The sequence below is a fragment of the Lichenostomus cassidix genome, chromosome 7 (genome assembly GCF_008360975.1).
Source record: "Lichenostomus cassidix isolate B80296 chromosome 7, HeHo_3.0, whole genome shotgun sequence".
Classification (NCBI taxonomy): domain Eukaryota; kingdom Metazoa; phylum Chordata; class Aves; order Passeriformes; family Meliphagidae; genus Lichenostomus; species Lichenostomus cassidix.
In genome coordinates this window covers 37,531,162-37,547,808 of record NC_139488.1, presented here as the reverse complement: position 1 = coordinate 37,547,808, position 16,647 = coordinate 37,531,162, and the positions used below count along the sequence as shown (strand labels likewise).

General features: G+C 41.0%; 2 protein-coding genes and 1 long non-coding RNA gene across 10 annotated transcripts in view; 1 reads left to right on the top strand and 2 right to left on the bottom strand.

The window, feature by feature from the left end:
* Positions 1-576: 576 nt before the first annotated feature.
* Positions 577-7,778, bottom strand: DAPL1 (death associated protein like 1). 2 transcript variants are annotated; one of them, XM_085067244.1, is made up of 4 exons: positions 7,455-7,770; positions 4,021-4,108; positions 2,359-2,422; positions 577-856 (listed from the first exon to the last, which is right to left on the bottom strand). In XM_085067244.1, exons 1-4 carry the CDS (start codon positions 7,498-7,500, stop codon positions 737-739), a joined length of 318 nt encoding a protein of 105 aa, XP_084923370.1. In that variant the 5' UTR covers positions 7,501-7,770; the 3' UTR covers positions 577-736. The 2 variants fall into 2 exon arrangements, with proteins under 2 accessions (XP_084923370.1, XP_084923371.1); XM_085067245.1 differs by lacking the exon at positions 577-856 and adding an exon at positions 864-1,625 and having other exon boundaries at positions 7,455-7,778.
* A 1,040-nt stretch (positions 7,779-8,818) lies between these two features.
* Positions 8,819-15,980, top strand: LOC146434991 (uncharacterized). The gene is made up of 3 exons (XR_014853569.1): positions 8,819-11,765; positions 12,400-12,487; positions 14,681-15,980. It is a non-coding gene; the product is annotated as an uncharacterized LOC146434991 (long non-coding RNA).
* Positions 15,632-16,647, bottom strand: part of PKP4 (plakophilin 4) — a 76,488-nt gene continuing 75,472 nt past the window's right edge. For 4 of the 7 annotated variants that reach the window (XM_085067228.1, XM_085067232.1, XM_085067230.1 and 1 more), the window contains one exon: positions 15,632-16,647. In XM_085067228.1, the coding sequence (XP_084923354.1) occupies positions 16,399-16,647 (249 nt within the window). In that variant the 3' untranslated portion in view covers positions 15,632-16,398. The other 3 variants (XM_085067229.1, XM_085067233.1, XM_085067231.1) reach the window with 1 other exon arrangement.

Here is a 16,647-nt window from a genome sequence, read left to right as displayed (position 1 = left end):
CACTCTACCACCTCTAACTCCATACTCCAATTAGGGCATTCCCTGCACCTTGATTCCTCCCTGGTATCTGCCCTTCTATACCAAGGATTCAGCTCCAAGTCAGGTACTTCCTTCATTTATCCACCCCAGCCCCAAATAGCTTCAAACAGACTGCTTCCACTCAGTTCTTCCTGCTTTCTGGATCCCTGCAGAGGAGGTGGGTTTTCTTACAGAAAGAAATGCAAGCAAAAAAAAAAAAAAAAACTTCTTTCCATTGCACTGAAATCCTTCCCAGGACTTTGTGAATTACTTATCATGCAGTAAGCCTCAGGCTTACATTCAGCATGGAACACCTCAGGCTCAGTTGAAACAAACCCCATGCCTTTCAGTCATTACCTGCTTTCTTAGAATCAAGTTCACATCAGCTTTGCTACCATTAAACTAAAAAAACCCAAAACAACAGGGCTAACAGTTGCCATTCCTGCAGTCAAAACTCACACAGTAAGTGAAGCTATTGGACTTTTTGGCATTGAGTAACTATTACATACTAGTATCACCAGGTTAGACAGAAGCCATGATATTGTAATAAATCCTGAGTACATTTAGAAACACTTTCTTATATTTTATTATCAGTAACAGAATCACAGCAAGATACAACGCACAAGCCACACAGCTTTTGAGCATTTCACCAGTGTGCTAAGTGCTACATAGAATAGAAACTCACTTGTAAGTAAACATAAGTATTTTAATGAGTATCTTAACATTTTCGTGGCTGTTGAATAATGTAAATTCTTTTAGGCAGTATGAACTTCTCCAAGGTAGGCTGTGGCTTTTGGTGAGCCACCTGTAATGTTGCTGCATGGATTTTGTGACTCATCTGTAACATTAAAGGGGGGGAGAAAAAAAAGTTGTGATAGAATACAGCTTTTCAGCTATTCTTTTTCTAAATTCCATCATATTAAAGTAGTTTAAAAGGAGCAGTAAAACCTAAACCCACAAAAAGTTCAAGTGATCAATACACAGAACTCATGGTAACTTGGTATATTTAGTTATAGTTTCTGTTTTCAAGTTTATATTAGTCTGACTACCTTTAGGGAATTTTTGATTTTTTTCCCCCCTTGTTTAATAGTTCAGAGAATGAGCTTCCAAGATAAGGAAAATATAGCAAATAATCAGTATGCCAGAGTTAACAGTAAGTTGATTCAGATTCTCATTTTTTCCTGATTTAAAATCATCATCATTACAGTAGCTAATTATCACTTTATAAACTAGTGAGGAAGCTTCATATACAAGATTCTGGAAACCAGCAGGAGACAGAACTGGTAGGTCAGAACAGAGGACAGGTGGAAGAGAAACAGGATGAGTTGTATCTGTACTCCTTAAAAAAGTCTAAGCCAAAATTCAAGATCTACAGGCAAAAGCTATAAACACAACTGTTGATGAAAGGCTTGTGTTGAAATGATGCAGCTGATATTTTACTGAGCTCTGGGGATGAGGAATTCTTGTATGCTTCAGAGTCTGAAGACTGCAAGTGTGTAACAGATGATAACTGCCAGATCTTCACATTACCATGCAAACCAAAGAGCTGCTTGTGAAATCAGCTCTTCCAAAGTGCACCAACAGCCTAATGAGACACTGGGCAGAAGCTGTAAGCATGTGATGAACAGAAGGGTCCATTAGCAGTGGTGGGATAAAAGATTTTACAGGATCCCACAGTATTCCTAAGGGAGAAGTCGAAAGGTGCTTGACTGCCTGATACTGGGCCTCGGATGAAACAGCTAGACGTAGAGCACCAGTAGGACATGCTGTACCTGTTGTCTCAGGGATCATTCACAGAGCAGGACACTGGATCACCACCCTGGTGTCCCCTGCACCTGCCAGTGATGCCACCCACCTCCCTCAAGCAGCTCTGTCTTTTTGCTGGACCCTTACAGAAGTCACAATGGTTTCCACTGTGGGATAAAGCAATGAAGACAAAGTTTTGCTCTGCACTGTAATCCCAGCTCTGCCAGACACTTACATGCCACTGGTAATTCTTTCCCATATTTCACTAAAGCTAAAGCACCACACCACTTTACAAGCAGGACACACCTCACTATCTGGCTGTGCTTCTCTGTAACACATGTACACAACTACCCCAGGGCATGTAGTAGTAACTAGGAGTGGAATCAAACAACAGAATAAGGACAGAAGGCCAGGTATTTTTAGCCATCTAGCATGTTAGCCACATAACCACTACAGAAACAGGTTATCCCAAGAAAATTAAGTGGCAGATGAAAAACCTGCAACTGCCAGACAGCAGTTTAAGGAAAATTCATTTTTTTACTTTCTTCATGTTTAGTTTTATGAAGAAACCCTGACTTTTTCTTCCAGACTTACTTTGTTCAGTGCTTCAGCTACCAAGACACCCATGTTCTGAGGTTTTGAAAAACTGACAATAGCACTGTAAAGCAGAAGAAAAAAGTATTTAGCATTTCCATCTCACAGAAACACTTGAGCACTTGTCACTTCCATTTTCCAGACTTAACAGAAAACATTTTGCAATATAAATACACGATTTGGAGCTAAATCCTTTAATCACATTAAAGACTATATAATATCAAAAAAGGCATGCTGTTTCAGAATGGAACAACACAAAATCTGTGTGACAGGCTGTTTTATTCAGATATACAAAAATCTGTATATGAAATATCCTTCAATATCTCAAAAAGGATTTTTTCTTTGTACACTGTGAAATAACTTCACAAAAGCTGAGCACAGATACCCTGATCTACAAAAATTTTTGATTCCAACCTAGACTCATGAAAAAAAAAATTCAGCCTCTGCTTTTAGAGAGTGTTTCCTTTCATAGCAACTGTTTGTCAAGCAAGAACTTTTTTCATAAGATTATCACATTAACTTCTCCATATTCCAATGAAGAACACCATGTTACCAATATTTCTCAAATAAACAAATCTGTGGATATTAAATAATTTAGTTCAACAACAGGAAGAACTTCAGAGTGCACATTCTTCTGATGATACTATTATATCCACTGACACCTCTGTAGCTTAAAATGGATTAAGGAAAAATCATTATAAACCCTAAATACCATAAATCTGACTCTTGAAAAAGCAGGTATTGCTTTAGTTAAGGTAACAATTCTGTGGATCAGGCATGACATTTCCTGCTGGCATTTCAATTTAGCAATTGACAGTTTGCCACACTGACAAATATAAGTTATTCAAGATCCATTTATATCATTAGGTAATTCTGACTATGGAAAAGACAGCTGCAAAATTACACCCAGACAACTGGCAATAAGTGAAAACAAAAAGCTTCTAATTCCAGAAGAAAACAACCCAAAATAAAAAAATTCAGTAACACTACAAGTCATTCAAATTTTACTCATCCTCATACCGGTCAACTTAACTTTTCTTAAGTGACATTTAAGAAAAGTACATATATTTTAGAAAAATGTTCAATCTCTGTTTGAAAAAGCTGCAAGAAAAGAATTGTTTTAATGACCACATCAACCAGTCAGTGGTACTTTATTAAAAACAGAAGCATGCCTTCATTTTTGAATGATTTTTGATTAACCTTACAAAGTAGCAAACAGAAAAAAACAAATTAGATTTTAGATTGAAACAGGGGGTATAGCCTATACAGAAGATAAGACTCTTCTCTAGGGATGGTTGATGTGGGTTTAATTTCCTTCAGAATGTGGATGGCCTAAAGCTCATTCCTATTTCACTGAAAACTGTTTGACCATTGCTTTATTACGCAGAGGTATGCAACACATAGTTCTAATTTCTGTTCCATAAAAAACATGACAATATAGATGAGATTCAGCCTTTACCTTTCATTGCAAGGCACTGTCCTTAGGTCTTGCATTTTTTTTTTGTTGATAATTATTTCAATATCAGTATCATTTTACCTATACATTGCAGAAGTTAATTTAAGAATTAAACTCTTGTAGATTAAGCGTTTTCTTGGTTTTCAAAGCCCATTACTATGAACTTTAACTACAGGGCAGGGCAAACAGGCCCTACAGTGTAATACCTTGACTTTTCTTTTCCTGGAGGTTTAGCGTTTTTCTCAACAGGTCCATTTTCTTGCTTTTTAGACACTCTCATACCTCCAGCTTTAACTGCAAGAAGAAAGTGAAATGTAAGTAAAAATACCAACAGAATTACATACCACATTACATACACTTAGCGAATACTTCTACTCCAGATAACCATTAACTAGAAATCATCGTTCAGTATTTCGCTCCATGCTTTACTTGTACACACGCACACACAAGAGTGGCCAAAGAGATTCAGCAAAGGCTTCAAAATTCTGTCTCATGGCAGATTCAAGTCAACTTACAGATACCATAAATCAAGAAATCAAAGTGGTTTCACTCACTGCTAACTAACTAGATTAAATCTTAACACCTTACTATGTTAATATGCATTCTTCCCCAGAAATTATTACATCTCAGATTTGTGTTTTAGAAATAAAGAAGAAAAACAAACCACCATCTGAATACTTTCAGGTTTTTGAACAATGTGACTAAGAGCAATAAGGGTTTCATAATAAGAATAATTATTAGGTTTAGAATAAACCCAATAATGGAGATAAGAACCAGATTTATACTTCTCTTCTACTTGTGTTTCAACACGTTTAATTATATTTTATTAACATATCTGCCAATCACAAAACCTATTAGCAGTAATTAAGCTACAGGCGACCTAACAATAACAATTTAAGTTCTAAGGCATGTCTGAAAATTTAATTCTGAACAAAGAATGCGTAAAGTTATCTAAAACATTCTCTTGAAAGAAACACTTTCTCCCTCTTCAGGAGGGCATTTTAAGCTTTAAAACTGTGAGATTAAGAAAGAAAGAACAACCTTAGTGCGTTTGTCTCATCCTATTGAACAAGTTTCTTCATCTCGCAGCAAGGTTCCACCGTGATTGTGAACAATCAAAACCAGAGTTTAAATTTGGGAGCAAGAGAGAATAGGGAATGGAGAAAGGTCTCCAGAATTACTCAGCTAGCTAGCATGAGAAATGCATTTGGCCATTTTTGGGGGTGCAGATGTAGCCATCTGTAACTAATATCCACTTTCTACCAAATCTGACTCCTGACCTTGTATTTCCTGGTTGTAGGTTTAGTTTTAGAAACCAAAATTCCCCCTCAGTCATGCCAAAAGCAGCACTACAATATCAGAGTTAATGCTATAGCTAGACTTGGCTTTTATTTTCTTTTAAAATGACATACATACAGTTAATGATACTGTTGCATAAGCAGCAAATTCTTTGCCCAGCCATCTTACAGCTGCAAATATGCTGAAGACCTAGACTGAACCTAATTCTTCTGGCAGTCTCATTGCTATATTAAAAGTATCTGAAATGGCAGTTTCAACCATTTCCAAGTATCTACCAGTAAAGAGAATTAAGATTCTAAATACTGCCTGCTCACAAGGTGTGAAATTTTCCCTTGTCTTTGAGGCATCTTCAAACTAGAATGACAAAGCATGTAAAAAAAACCAAACCAAACCTTTTTAGGAACCAGTTAAACACAAACAGGAACCCCACTAAAATTTTGGAATTAGAAAAAAGGAAAAAAAACCCATAACTTAACCTAGATCTGCAACTTTTGGGTTGGGACCTTCCCACACATGCAGGACTGGCAATTTCTATATACAAGCATTGTTTTTAGTTTTAATGTAGCAGGACAAGGAGATACAGAGAGGGGCAGACATTTTAACACTATGGTTCTTTATTCAAAGTATGAGGGGAGCTGGGCGAGGAAAAAGAGATACCCAATATAGGAAGAGATACTGAAACATGGACAATCTGAAATTGTGTCCCCTACCAACAGGCCCCAAAACAATGTTAACTAAAATGATTACAAATAACCCATCTTCCTTTCCATCTCTGCACTGACTTGAAACTAGCCACTAGGAACAGCTGTCTTACCTGCTCACACAAATCCATGGCAGGGGAAGAGTTAAACATAAATGCTTCTGGGATGCACCACAAAGCTCTTTTGTGATTTGCTTTCCAAACTTTTGTCAAACTTATGTCAAACTTTTAATACAGAGTTCAGTTTTTCATGACCTGTTAGCCATGTTATCTAACAGCTAAGCGCCAAGAAGAAAATTAGAGGCACATCCGCTTTCAATCTCTCCAACTCCAAAAAACCCCCAAGAAAAACAACAAATGAAACAAACAAAAAAACCCAAACACCACCAAAAACCAACCAACCAAACCCCCCCCCAAAAAAACCAAACAACAAAACAACCCAAACCCAAGTGAAAACAGTCAACTCGGCTGAATCCTGGTCAGAATAAAGGTGTCCACCTGAACTTTGTTCATTAAGTGCATGGTTGAAGCCACCTAATCCTGCCACCTCCATGCCTCTGCCAAGCTGGTCCCCATCGAGGTCACAGATAAGCTTCACCAAGACTCACTTGCAGACTTGCAAGACTACAAGTTGCAGTTTACTATCATGCAAGTTCAGAAAGACCAGTACCTGCTCCAGCTTACTGACTGCAGTGGTCGGTTTAAAGGCCCTTTTCAGGTACAGCTCAACTGTCCCTGCCACACACACAAAAATCCAGGAATGGACTAGAGACAAGCTGAAAAAAACTATTTACATCACATATTCATATAAAAAACATGCTAAAAAACACTCCAAAGAAAAAATATTTTCAAGAAAGCAACACAGATCTTAGGCGTACAGGGAGATACACAAGTACGTACTCCTCAGGCAGTAACTGCTCCTAATAAACCGAGGGGAAGCCCCAGCTGGCTTAGAACTTTGTAGTGACGAGTCCTCAGTTCCAAGGCTGAGCCTGCAGTGACTGTCCCCCAGTTCTAAGGGCTGAGCCTGCAGCACCTCTGCGTGTGCCCCAGCATCCGCGGGACACAGCCCACGCACTGTGTGTCGGAGAGACAGCTCCGCACAGCTTCCGGCATGGCCCAGGTGCTGCTCACACTGTATGCGTTTGCACACCCCCCAACAAACACAGGCACTACTACATTCGCTCCTACATCCTTAAAATCCCCGTATTACGTCCTTACAGCCCCCGCACAGGCAGAGAGCAGCGGCTGGAACAGCAGGCTCGAAGGCTTCCTCACAGAGAGCTATGTGGAAGCGGGGGTGGAGGTGCGGTGGTGGAGGGGAAGTAAATTCTTCCCGTTACTACAGGAGGTGAGGGATAAGGATGTAACATTAAACACAGATATTCCATTGCACATGGACACTCATTTCTCTCGCTATCCCTATCACCGAGCGGCACCAGTCCCGCACCCGCCGACCGAGCGCACCCTTGATGCGGCGGGTGTAGGACCCGCTGGGGCGAGTGGGCCGCGCATCACACGCCCGCTCCACCATTCCCGGTCCCACATGGCCGCTCCTCCCAGCGGAGGAGCTACGTCTGTCTGGGACGGTGACGGCGGCAGAGCCCCTCACACCGCGCTCGGAGGGGTCCCAGGCCCTACCTGCGGGAGGGCGCCGGCCCGGCGGAACACCCCTCCTCAGCGCCATAGCGGGACCGGGAACGCCGTGAACCGAGCGGGACGGCGCAGGGCAGGGCAGAGCCACGGAACCGCGCAAGGAACCGTGCGTCGGCACCACCAGCCCCGCCTTGCGCGGTTCGGAGTGGGCGGAGTAGGGCCGGGCGGGGCGGTGTCGTAAGAGCGGGGAGCGGTGTGAGGGACGGGAGCGGTGTAAGGGGAGGTACGACGTCGATTGTGAGGGGCAGAGAGCGGTGGTTGAGTGATATGAGGGGCGGGGAGCGGTGTGAGGGGCGGTGTGAGGGCGGGGAGCGGTGTGAGGGCGGGAATCGGTGTGCATAGCGGTGTGAGGGGCGGTGTGAGGGCGGGAATCGGTGTGCATAGCGGTGTGAGGGGCGGTGTGAGGGCGGGAATCGGTGTGCATAGCGGTGTGAGGGGCGGTGTGAGGGCGGGGAGCGGTGTGCAGAGCGGTGTGAGGACGGGAATCGGTGTGCATAGCGGTGTGAGGGGCGGTGTGAGGACGGGAATCGGTGTGCAGAGCGGTGTGAGGGGCGGTGTGAGGGCGGGGACTTTTGAAAACTGCCGAAGATTCAAAGAACTTGATTTAGTGAGGTAAATCTTACCCTCTTCAGTCAATAATGCCTGCTTGAGACAAGCAAAACATTGGTATTCACATGATCTCTTAAAAAAAATCCATGCCCTTAACAAACATTGACGTTTTATGCAAGAAAGGCAATTAAAATGTTTTTTTCTACCATTCATTTTGAAACCTTGACATAACCTCATAACCAGTTTGAAACTGCTGGTCATTACATACTAACACAAGATCTTCTTTTTTCCACCTCAGTTATCTAAATGATTCTCCTTCCCATTTTTCTTAAGAACCTGCTTAAGACTTGAAAACATTAAAAATACCGCATGATACTCCCTATTTCTACATTATTTTATTTCACCATCTTTTATTACTAATGCATTGCTGATATAATTTACATTCAAAGATTTTTATCTTCAAGAGCTAGTTATTCTGTTCCTGCTGCCTATACCTTACCAAATTTGCATTTTTGTCTAAGATACAGTAACTAACGTATCAATCACCTATCATGTCATGAATACAGGAGAGAAACAGCATGAGCGGGAAGGATGAGTAAGTGCCAGGAAAGGATAGCAACAAAGCTACTGGGTGAAACCATATCAACATTATTAAAAGTACTCTGTCATTGTCTCTAGGTTTTCCAAGTCCTTTGGAGAACAAAGACTGAACTTTGCCAGTTTAAACAAGACATTTGAAAGATTCAGTTAATATATTTTAAAATTTTTGAGTAATTAAACTCAGTCCCCCTACATTTCAGTGTACAAAACTGACTTAAGTATTGGTTATTGCCCTGGGTGCTTAAAGAAGAAACTTATCAGTGTTTAGGCGATGACACAGAAGGAGATACTCACAAGCTCTTGTTCTTAATGTAGGAGAAAAAAAATCCCTTTGAATCAGAGATAGTTTCAAAACACTCTCAATTCTTGGGATGCACAGTATCCAAACTACACCTGCAGTCTACTCCTGAGCGATTGTACTCTTGATCTAGTCCAGGGCACTATTACCTGCCAGACACAGAGATTTCTCTCTGTTGAGAGAAGTTATATACAGAGCAGAAAAAGTTTCAGCACCCCCTCTTTGTTTCCAGGCCTGTAAAAACTTACTGTCCCACTCTAAAACCACAACAATGCAGCCTTTGACAAATTCAACTAACTTATTTCATGCATAATAATAAGGAGTTATACTACTTAACCTGTATAAATGTTTCACAGAATTTATTAAAACCTCCCACCTGACATAATGTTTTAATTATGAAGTACTTCATCACTTCAGCGGAAATATCTGATTTTATAATTCTGAAAATGCAGCCTGAATTTAATTTGTTCTTTGAAAAGCTGTAGTATAAAATTAACTCCTCGGCCTCAATGAAGTCTCCTTGCCTTCAGCAGTGTCATAATTTTCCCTTAATTAACATGGAATGTCCATAAAGCAGCATTTGTGTTATTTTTGAACATATTTTCAAAATGGTATTATCAATGATAAAATTTTATACCAATGAGAATGGCATCCAAAACTCCAGTGAACCAGGAACATCCATTATTTTAATTTGTTGCTTAATAAATACATATAATTAATTGTAGTAGGCTTCAGTTAAAAATTTCCCAGCAATAGTTGGCTCAAGCAGATTATTCATGTACGATTTTATATTTTCCTTGTATAGTTGTGGTAAGATAGGAAAAGGCTGCGGGCAGCCTAAACCTAAGTAAGTTACAGCCATGCCCCTAAACAAGAGAGGTAAACACCTTTGTTAGAGAATGAAGCAGAGAATGCTGATGTGTAGGACTAATTAGAAAAGGCACCTGTGGATAGTTTACTGACCAACGGTAATGTAATAAGGAACACCTGTTACGCATATGAGGCAAGAGTATAAACAAATGTACCAGGGGATAATAAATTGCTGATGCCTAAGACCATCTTGTGTGTCAGCGTTTGAGTCCACTGTCATATAGTGACCCTGATGTGAGGAAGGTCGAGACCATGGACCAGAGAGCAGCCGGCAGTGGAGCCCAGCCAAGCAAACAGGCGGACTGAGAGCCTCAAGAAGTCCGGACGGTTTAAGAAAGAAAGAAGAAAAAAAAAAAAAAAAAAGGACACCCGACCCCAGGTGAGCACCTGGGAACGTAGAAATGAGGGCTCAAATGTCAGCAGAAGAAAACTCTATTTTGGACATTCTGCTGCCAATTTTACAGAAAAGAGTCATTATACATGAAGAGCGGGCGTTAGGCACCCTTCTCATTTAGTGCAAAGGAAATGGAGTAAGAGCAGACATACAGACTGCCTTTTTTGCTGAAACGTGGAAGGAAATAGGACAAGCGTTAATGGAGGCAGCTACAAAGGGGTATGAAAGAGCCACAAAGTCGTTAACGAGGTGGCGCTCGGTTCGGAACTCGTTGCTGCGAATGAAAGCTGAGAGAGAGGCGACAGCAGCTGATCCCTCTGCTGCGGCCGCTGCCCCTTCGTCTCCTTCTCCTCCCGCTCCTCCTCTCGCCGTGACTGCTCCTATGCAAGAACCTGTTTTACTGGCTTCGCCTAAAAGCTACCCTCTCCCCGCAGATTTCGATGATGATATTTTAATACGTCCGAAGGCGGCACAGGCAGTACGGCCCCAGGAGAAAGCCCCTGAGCCTGTTTTGATCGATCTGTCAGGGCGGGTGGCCTGTCAGTCAACCGCCCCTCCACTGCAAGATACATTCACACTAAAGCCATTGGCCGTCTCTGTGAGGGGGGCGGATCCAAAAAGGTTTTAGACAAGACTGTATGAACAAGCTAGGGAAGCCGGAGAGTCAGAGTTGGCAGACCGAATTCTGGTATGCTGTGTGACCCCAAATGGTGGTAACAGGCCTTATGAGTGGGACCCTTTTCATTGGAGTGTAATCAGAGACCTAAGAAACACAGTGATGCGGCATGGGTTTGTTTCTCATTTCACACAGTTTATGCTGCGAGGTATCTTTACTAATGAGCTTACCCCTTTTGACTGTCAGCAGCTAGCCCAAATTTGCTTCACTCCAACTCAGATGATGATTTTTGAGTCGCAGTGGAGACAGCTAGTGAACGAGGTCGCTATGGGTAATTTAGAATGCTCTCAAGGTGACACTCTTTTTGGAGCAGGTCCGGCCCAGCTCATGGGGGACCCTCTGCTTAACTCCCTGCAATTACAAGCCCGACTGCATTCCTTAAATGTTACAGCAAGGGAAAGAGCTCACATTTCAAGCAGTGCAGCGTGTACCAGATGTAGGGGCTCCTTGTCAGCCGTGGACAACAGCTGAGCAGAAGTGAGTCATATATAATGTTTATAGGTTGTCTTAGGGAGGCAATTGAGAAACAAATTGGCAATGTAGCAGCCCAAGAAGCTTTGCTTTTGCAATTAGCTGAAGATCATGCAAATGAGGACTGTAAGTAGGCTTTATTGCCGCTGCAGAATCCTACACTGGTAGATATGATTGAGACTTGCAGCAGCATTGAACAGTGAAGTATCAGATGGAGCAGCTTGCAAAGCAATTTGCTGCGGTTTCCAAAAATGTTTTTCAGTGTGGTCAAGGAGGGCATTTCAAGAGAAATTGCCCTAACCAACCTAGTGGCCACTCAGTCTCAGGGAACGGTGGACAACCCCCCTCAGAGCAATGGACTTGGCCACGGCTTGCCTAACTCCCTGGAACATGAAGAGCACTGAATTGACTTTTTGTTATTATCCCATGGGCATGAAGGTGAGGATTTTGATGGTGTGTGCCGTATGAATTTAGAAATCAAATCATTGTTAGTTCATGAACGCATTCAAAAATTGGTGGAAACTACATAGAAAATGCTTGTATGTGTTTACTATTTTTTCTGCAAGGGCCCTGCAAGAAATGGTGGACACAGCATTTGTGGTTGAAAAGCAAAAAGGGGAAATTGTGGTAGGATAGGAAAAGGCTGCGGGCAGCCTATGCCTAAATAAGTTACAGCTGTGCCCCTAAACAGGCGAGGTAAGCACCTCTGTTAGAGAATGAAGCAGAGAATGCTGATGTGTAGGACCAATTAGAAAAGGCACGCGTGGATAGTTTACTGACCAATGGTAATGTAATAAGGAACACCTGTTATGCATATGAGGCAAGAGTATAAAGAGGTGTACCAGGGGATAATAAATTGCTGATGCCTAAGACCATCTTGTGCGTCAGCGTTTGAGTCCACTGTCATATACTACTCTTGTCTAATTTCCCTTGTAGTTATTTTCCTTCTTAAAGTACTAACTTAGGAACAGAATGCTGATAAAATATAGTGTGTTTTGTTTGAACCCTGTCATTGACAATGAAGACCTCTAAACAGATAGTATGTCTCCTGACCAGGTTTTTATTGCCTCAGCTCACGCCAAGGAGTCTGGTTGCTGGAATATCCTGCCAAATTTGAAGAGAAGTACTTGCTGGAAATGAAAAAGGACCTCGTTTCAAAGGTAACATTCATTAATGGCTTTTCTTACTATGTATGAAGCTTTTTGTGTGATTAATATCCAATTCTAAAATGACTCTACTGTGAACTATTTCTCAATAAGATTTTTTGAATTCTGTCTGTGATTATTGTCATCCCAGAGTTCTGGTATCTTACAATGATATATAACAACTCGAAGTAGATACAGCTAATCTGGAATTATTTGCTGTATAAACTCCTTCACATTTGCATTTTCAGTATTTAAAACGAAAAGAAAAAACAGTTAAGGAATTATCTCTTAATGTTTACCATCTGTGTTGTAAACTATGATGTAGATGAAGAAATCTTCATCACAAATGTTGGCAGTTTCTTGAACCTGTCAGTAGCTGTAACGTTTTGTACTTCCATACTGGTACCTCTGGCTCTCTTGAAGGATGTGGAAAGTGGTGGGGTAGAAGATGGTTCCCACGGCATTCTCACTCTGTCCCTAAGCAGACAAGTCCAAAATGGGCGTGTGTGTATGCTCTGGGGAGTGAGACTGGAGAGCAGCATCAGAGAACTTTTGCTGTGTGCAGTGCTCAGTGGCTGAAGGAAATGGCTACGGACGCACTGCTCATGGTTCCTGCCTCAGGGAGGGTGACCCTGCTGAGGCAGAGCAGTCTGCCTGTACTGCCATGGGCTGGATTGGTTTGATCTGCAGGCAGTTGCTGAAACTAACGCATAATGTCAAAAAGATTTTCATAGGTTGCCGTAAACACATTCTGCTTTGCTGTGCTAAATCATTTCATCACGAAAACTAGCTCTTTTAGGGATTCTTAAAGCAAAACACAAAATAAGACAAAAATTGTTGGTCTTATGATTTATTTGGAATTGTCTTATTATTAGATCTCAACAATTTAAAAAAAGGGAGAGAGCGAATGTAAAAATAGGATGTGATTAACTGGAATTAGAAGAAGGGGGAAATGAAGCAAAAAAAAAAAATGGAAGAGAAGACAGACTAAGAAACTAGTAGGGACAGCACAACTGCCACTTTATGGGAGACTACTGCTGGCTTGGATCTTTAAAACAGAAAATGTGAAAGGCCATCCAGTCTGAACCAGGTCTCTCTGATATTTAATTCTGTATGTATGAGGCAGGAAGTAGTTTTGAAATGCAGCAATTTCCTTCCTAGAAAAGCAACTTCCTTTGCAAATATTAAAGTCAATAGTGCTGCATGTCTCTCCCCATAAGCATTTGGCCTGAAGTGGATGATGGCAATTTTGATTGGCGAAATAAAGTCTTTCCGATGAAATGATCTGCAGGAGAGATAACAAAAGTTGTACTTGGCCAGTAGTAAGGGGTTTTGATATTCATGTTGCTGTCTCAGCAGAGAAATACTGATTTTTCAGTTTATTTACCTGAGCTGTTTGTTACTGCACAGATTGGAGAGGTGAAGTTTCATTACTTACTACACAAGGCAGTCATGTAACATAGCTTTGGTGGACTACCTAAAGCATTAATGATGATAAGGTTTGGTGCCATTGTACATCTGCTCTAGGAATTCTTGGGAAAACCATGGGAGCTTTAAATAAGAAATTGTAAGTTCATGTTGATTTCTTACCATATTAAATATGCTGCCATGAATGAGGGCAAAGTTAATGTGGATAGCTGAAATGTCAGGTGCTGCTTGTAGCCCTTCCTAACACAGGGCATGACCCAGCACTGTGGTGTTTGCTGGGAAGGTGGGCTAATAGATGGCAAAAATAGAAAGTTCTTGCTTCTGTGGTTAGTTTACAGAGTCAAAGTGGCTATAAAAGAATGTGGTAAGTGTGGCAGCAGAATAACCAGCAAGGCCAGGACAGCTGCCTGGTCTAACTGCCCACAGGCTATTTGTGTGAAGGGCACCATCATCTCATGGGAAGAAACAAGGTCAGACTTTATTTTTGTCTAACTGTGATGTAATTATCAACTCTACTCTTAATTAAAATGCCATAAAGAAAGCTAAATAAATATTACTTTTTTTTTATTAGGGTAAAAACTCTAATAGCAAAAAGAAAACTCCTTATATTTTGAAAATGCATGAATTTTAAACTTGTGAATACCCTGTAAGTTGTATGCATCTTAATATGAAATATTTAGAATCTCTGGTAAGGTAATGATGTATTTGGATAATAGAACTCAGGAAATATCACTCTGCTAATTGTGAGCAAATGAAGAACCTTGCTGTTCTGTCTTCCAGACTTCTCCCCTCCTCCATGGCAGTTTCCAAGTGGGGCAGCCAGCACTGAGTCCTTCCCTCACCTCTACCTGATAGCCACAAAAGAATCCCTGCACTCTGTGCATGGGAAGTTTCCTTCTTCCTCCCATCCAGCCTTACCCATGACAAACTTTCGAACACATCTCAGTGACAGCTTTCCCCAAGTGCTTTACCTGCTGTTGTTGACAGCTACAGGATTTTACTTGTAGCTACAAAGTCATGTTTGCCTTGTTTTTCAGAAAGTTTATTCATATTTGTTACCTTTTGTGAGTGTTAGTCTTTGATACAGTAACTCAAACACTGAATGCATGCTTGAGTATTGTCCTTGGCTGCGATGGTTTCTCTTCAGTCTGTTTACTCTGATAGAAAAACACTTTAGCCTTTTCCCAGTGTTCACAATCCTTCTTCAGGATACTGAAAACCCAAGAAATATGCAGTGATGTGGAGGAATAATGGTGGTTACAGACAGTGTAGAGGTAACAGACTATACAGTACAGGAGAGTTGGTGATTTAATTACTGAAAATAATCAAACATTTTTATTGGAAAGAAATCCAAGCAGAATGTAGTCAAAATGGAGACGATCATTTCTATGACAGCAAGGTGACCTTAATTTCCTTGAGAGAGCAAGGGGAGGGGTAGAGGAATGATGGAAAGAAAACAGGCTGGAGTTCTGAAATATCTTAGATTGCCCGTTCCAAAAGTAAAAACACAAGTCTGAGGAATCCTAGTAGGAAGGTGCTGGATTATAGCACTTTGGGCTGCCAGCCTGACACATTCACGACATTTCCACTGGAGAGAGCTGGGAAAATGGCCCAAATGTTTTGATATATTTAACCTGCTTAAAAACATGCAATTAGACTTCATGTTCATGGTATTTGTTTCTGAATATCACACAGAGAAAATAATAATTAAAAAAATGAACAGGGAACAGCTTTCCATGGATGAGACTTCCATATTTATTGTTATTCCATGTGCATAGAAAATGGCAGTGAAGTTCCTTATGAAATAGGCAGGGAATGAGAGAGATGTGGATATTCTGGACTGGACTTTGTGCTTCAAAATTACACTATTCATTTTTTAAAGTTTGGGCTTTTTTCCTCATAGAATTCATAACATTTTCTTGGTTTTGGTTTTTTTTGGTTTTTTTTTTTGTGCATGATGTTTCAAATTCCGTTTCCAATGACACACTGCATTACAAATGGATGGCACTTGCGACCAATGTGGCATTTCCATATTTACACCAACGAAATTTACATGACGCAGTAGCATACAATCCTGACATTTAGTAATAGCAATAAAACAAGGGCAGCCATTGGATTTTTTCTGTACAAACTATCAGAACAAGACTTTTATTCACATTAAAAAAATCAGCTTTAATTTGCTCTGACCTACACACTTTCCAAATTCACTGTACTCAGTTCTCAAACCTTTCATCACGTTGCCCACACCCTCACCAGACTACAGGAGCTACAAGTAATGATACCTAACACCAAAGCAGAGCAAAACCATCCCTGCCAGCTTTTTCTCCTGACAAATCCTCACTCAAAAAAAAAAAAAAAAAAGAAAAAAAAATTAATTAAAAAAATCATCCTTTATCCTTCTTTTCTTTCACTTTCACATTTCCTAACCAAAACAACATGGGGCTGTTCCAGTCCTTCTCAAGCCAGACAAGAAGCACGCTGGGTTTTTCTCTGTGGTGCTACACCCAGGAGTCAGGAGAGCCTGGGTACTGTTCTGCTCGGTAGGATCGTCTGGTGGAATAAAAGTCTACATAATTAGTGGTTGACTTTAGTCCATATTGTGTTGTGTAATCTGAAGTAGCAGGAAAGTGAACTCGATCATCAAAGTAAGGGTCCTCATAGCTGTGTGGGGACTGCAAGTACAACCGATAGGCATCGTAGTTTTTCCTGGTGGTATCTTCTTGGCTGTAGTAAAATTGCTGATGCTG

Excerpts from the sequence above, each read along its gene's own strand:
- DAPL1 (XM_085067244.1), bottom strand. The coding sequence starts at position 7,500 with ATGGCGCTGAGGAGGGGTGTTCCGCCGGGCCGGCGCCCTCCCGCAG. Across the intron at positions 4,109-7,454 it reads GGGCCGGCGCCCTCCCGCAG|TTAAAGCTGGAGGTATGAGA; the intron begins GTAGGGCCTGGG and ends TTCTTCTTGCAG. Across the intron at positions 2,423-4,020 it reads CCAGGAAAAGAAAAGTCAAG|TGCTATTGTCAGTTTTTCAA; the intron begins GTATTACACTGT and ends TCTGCTTTACAG.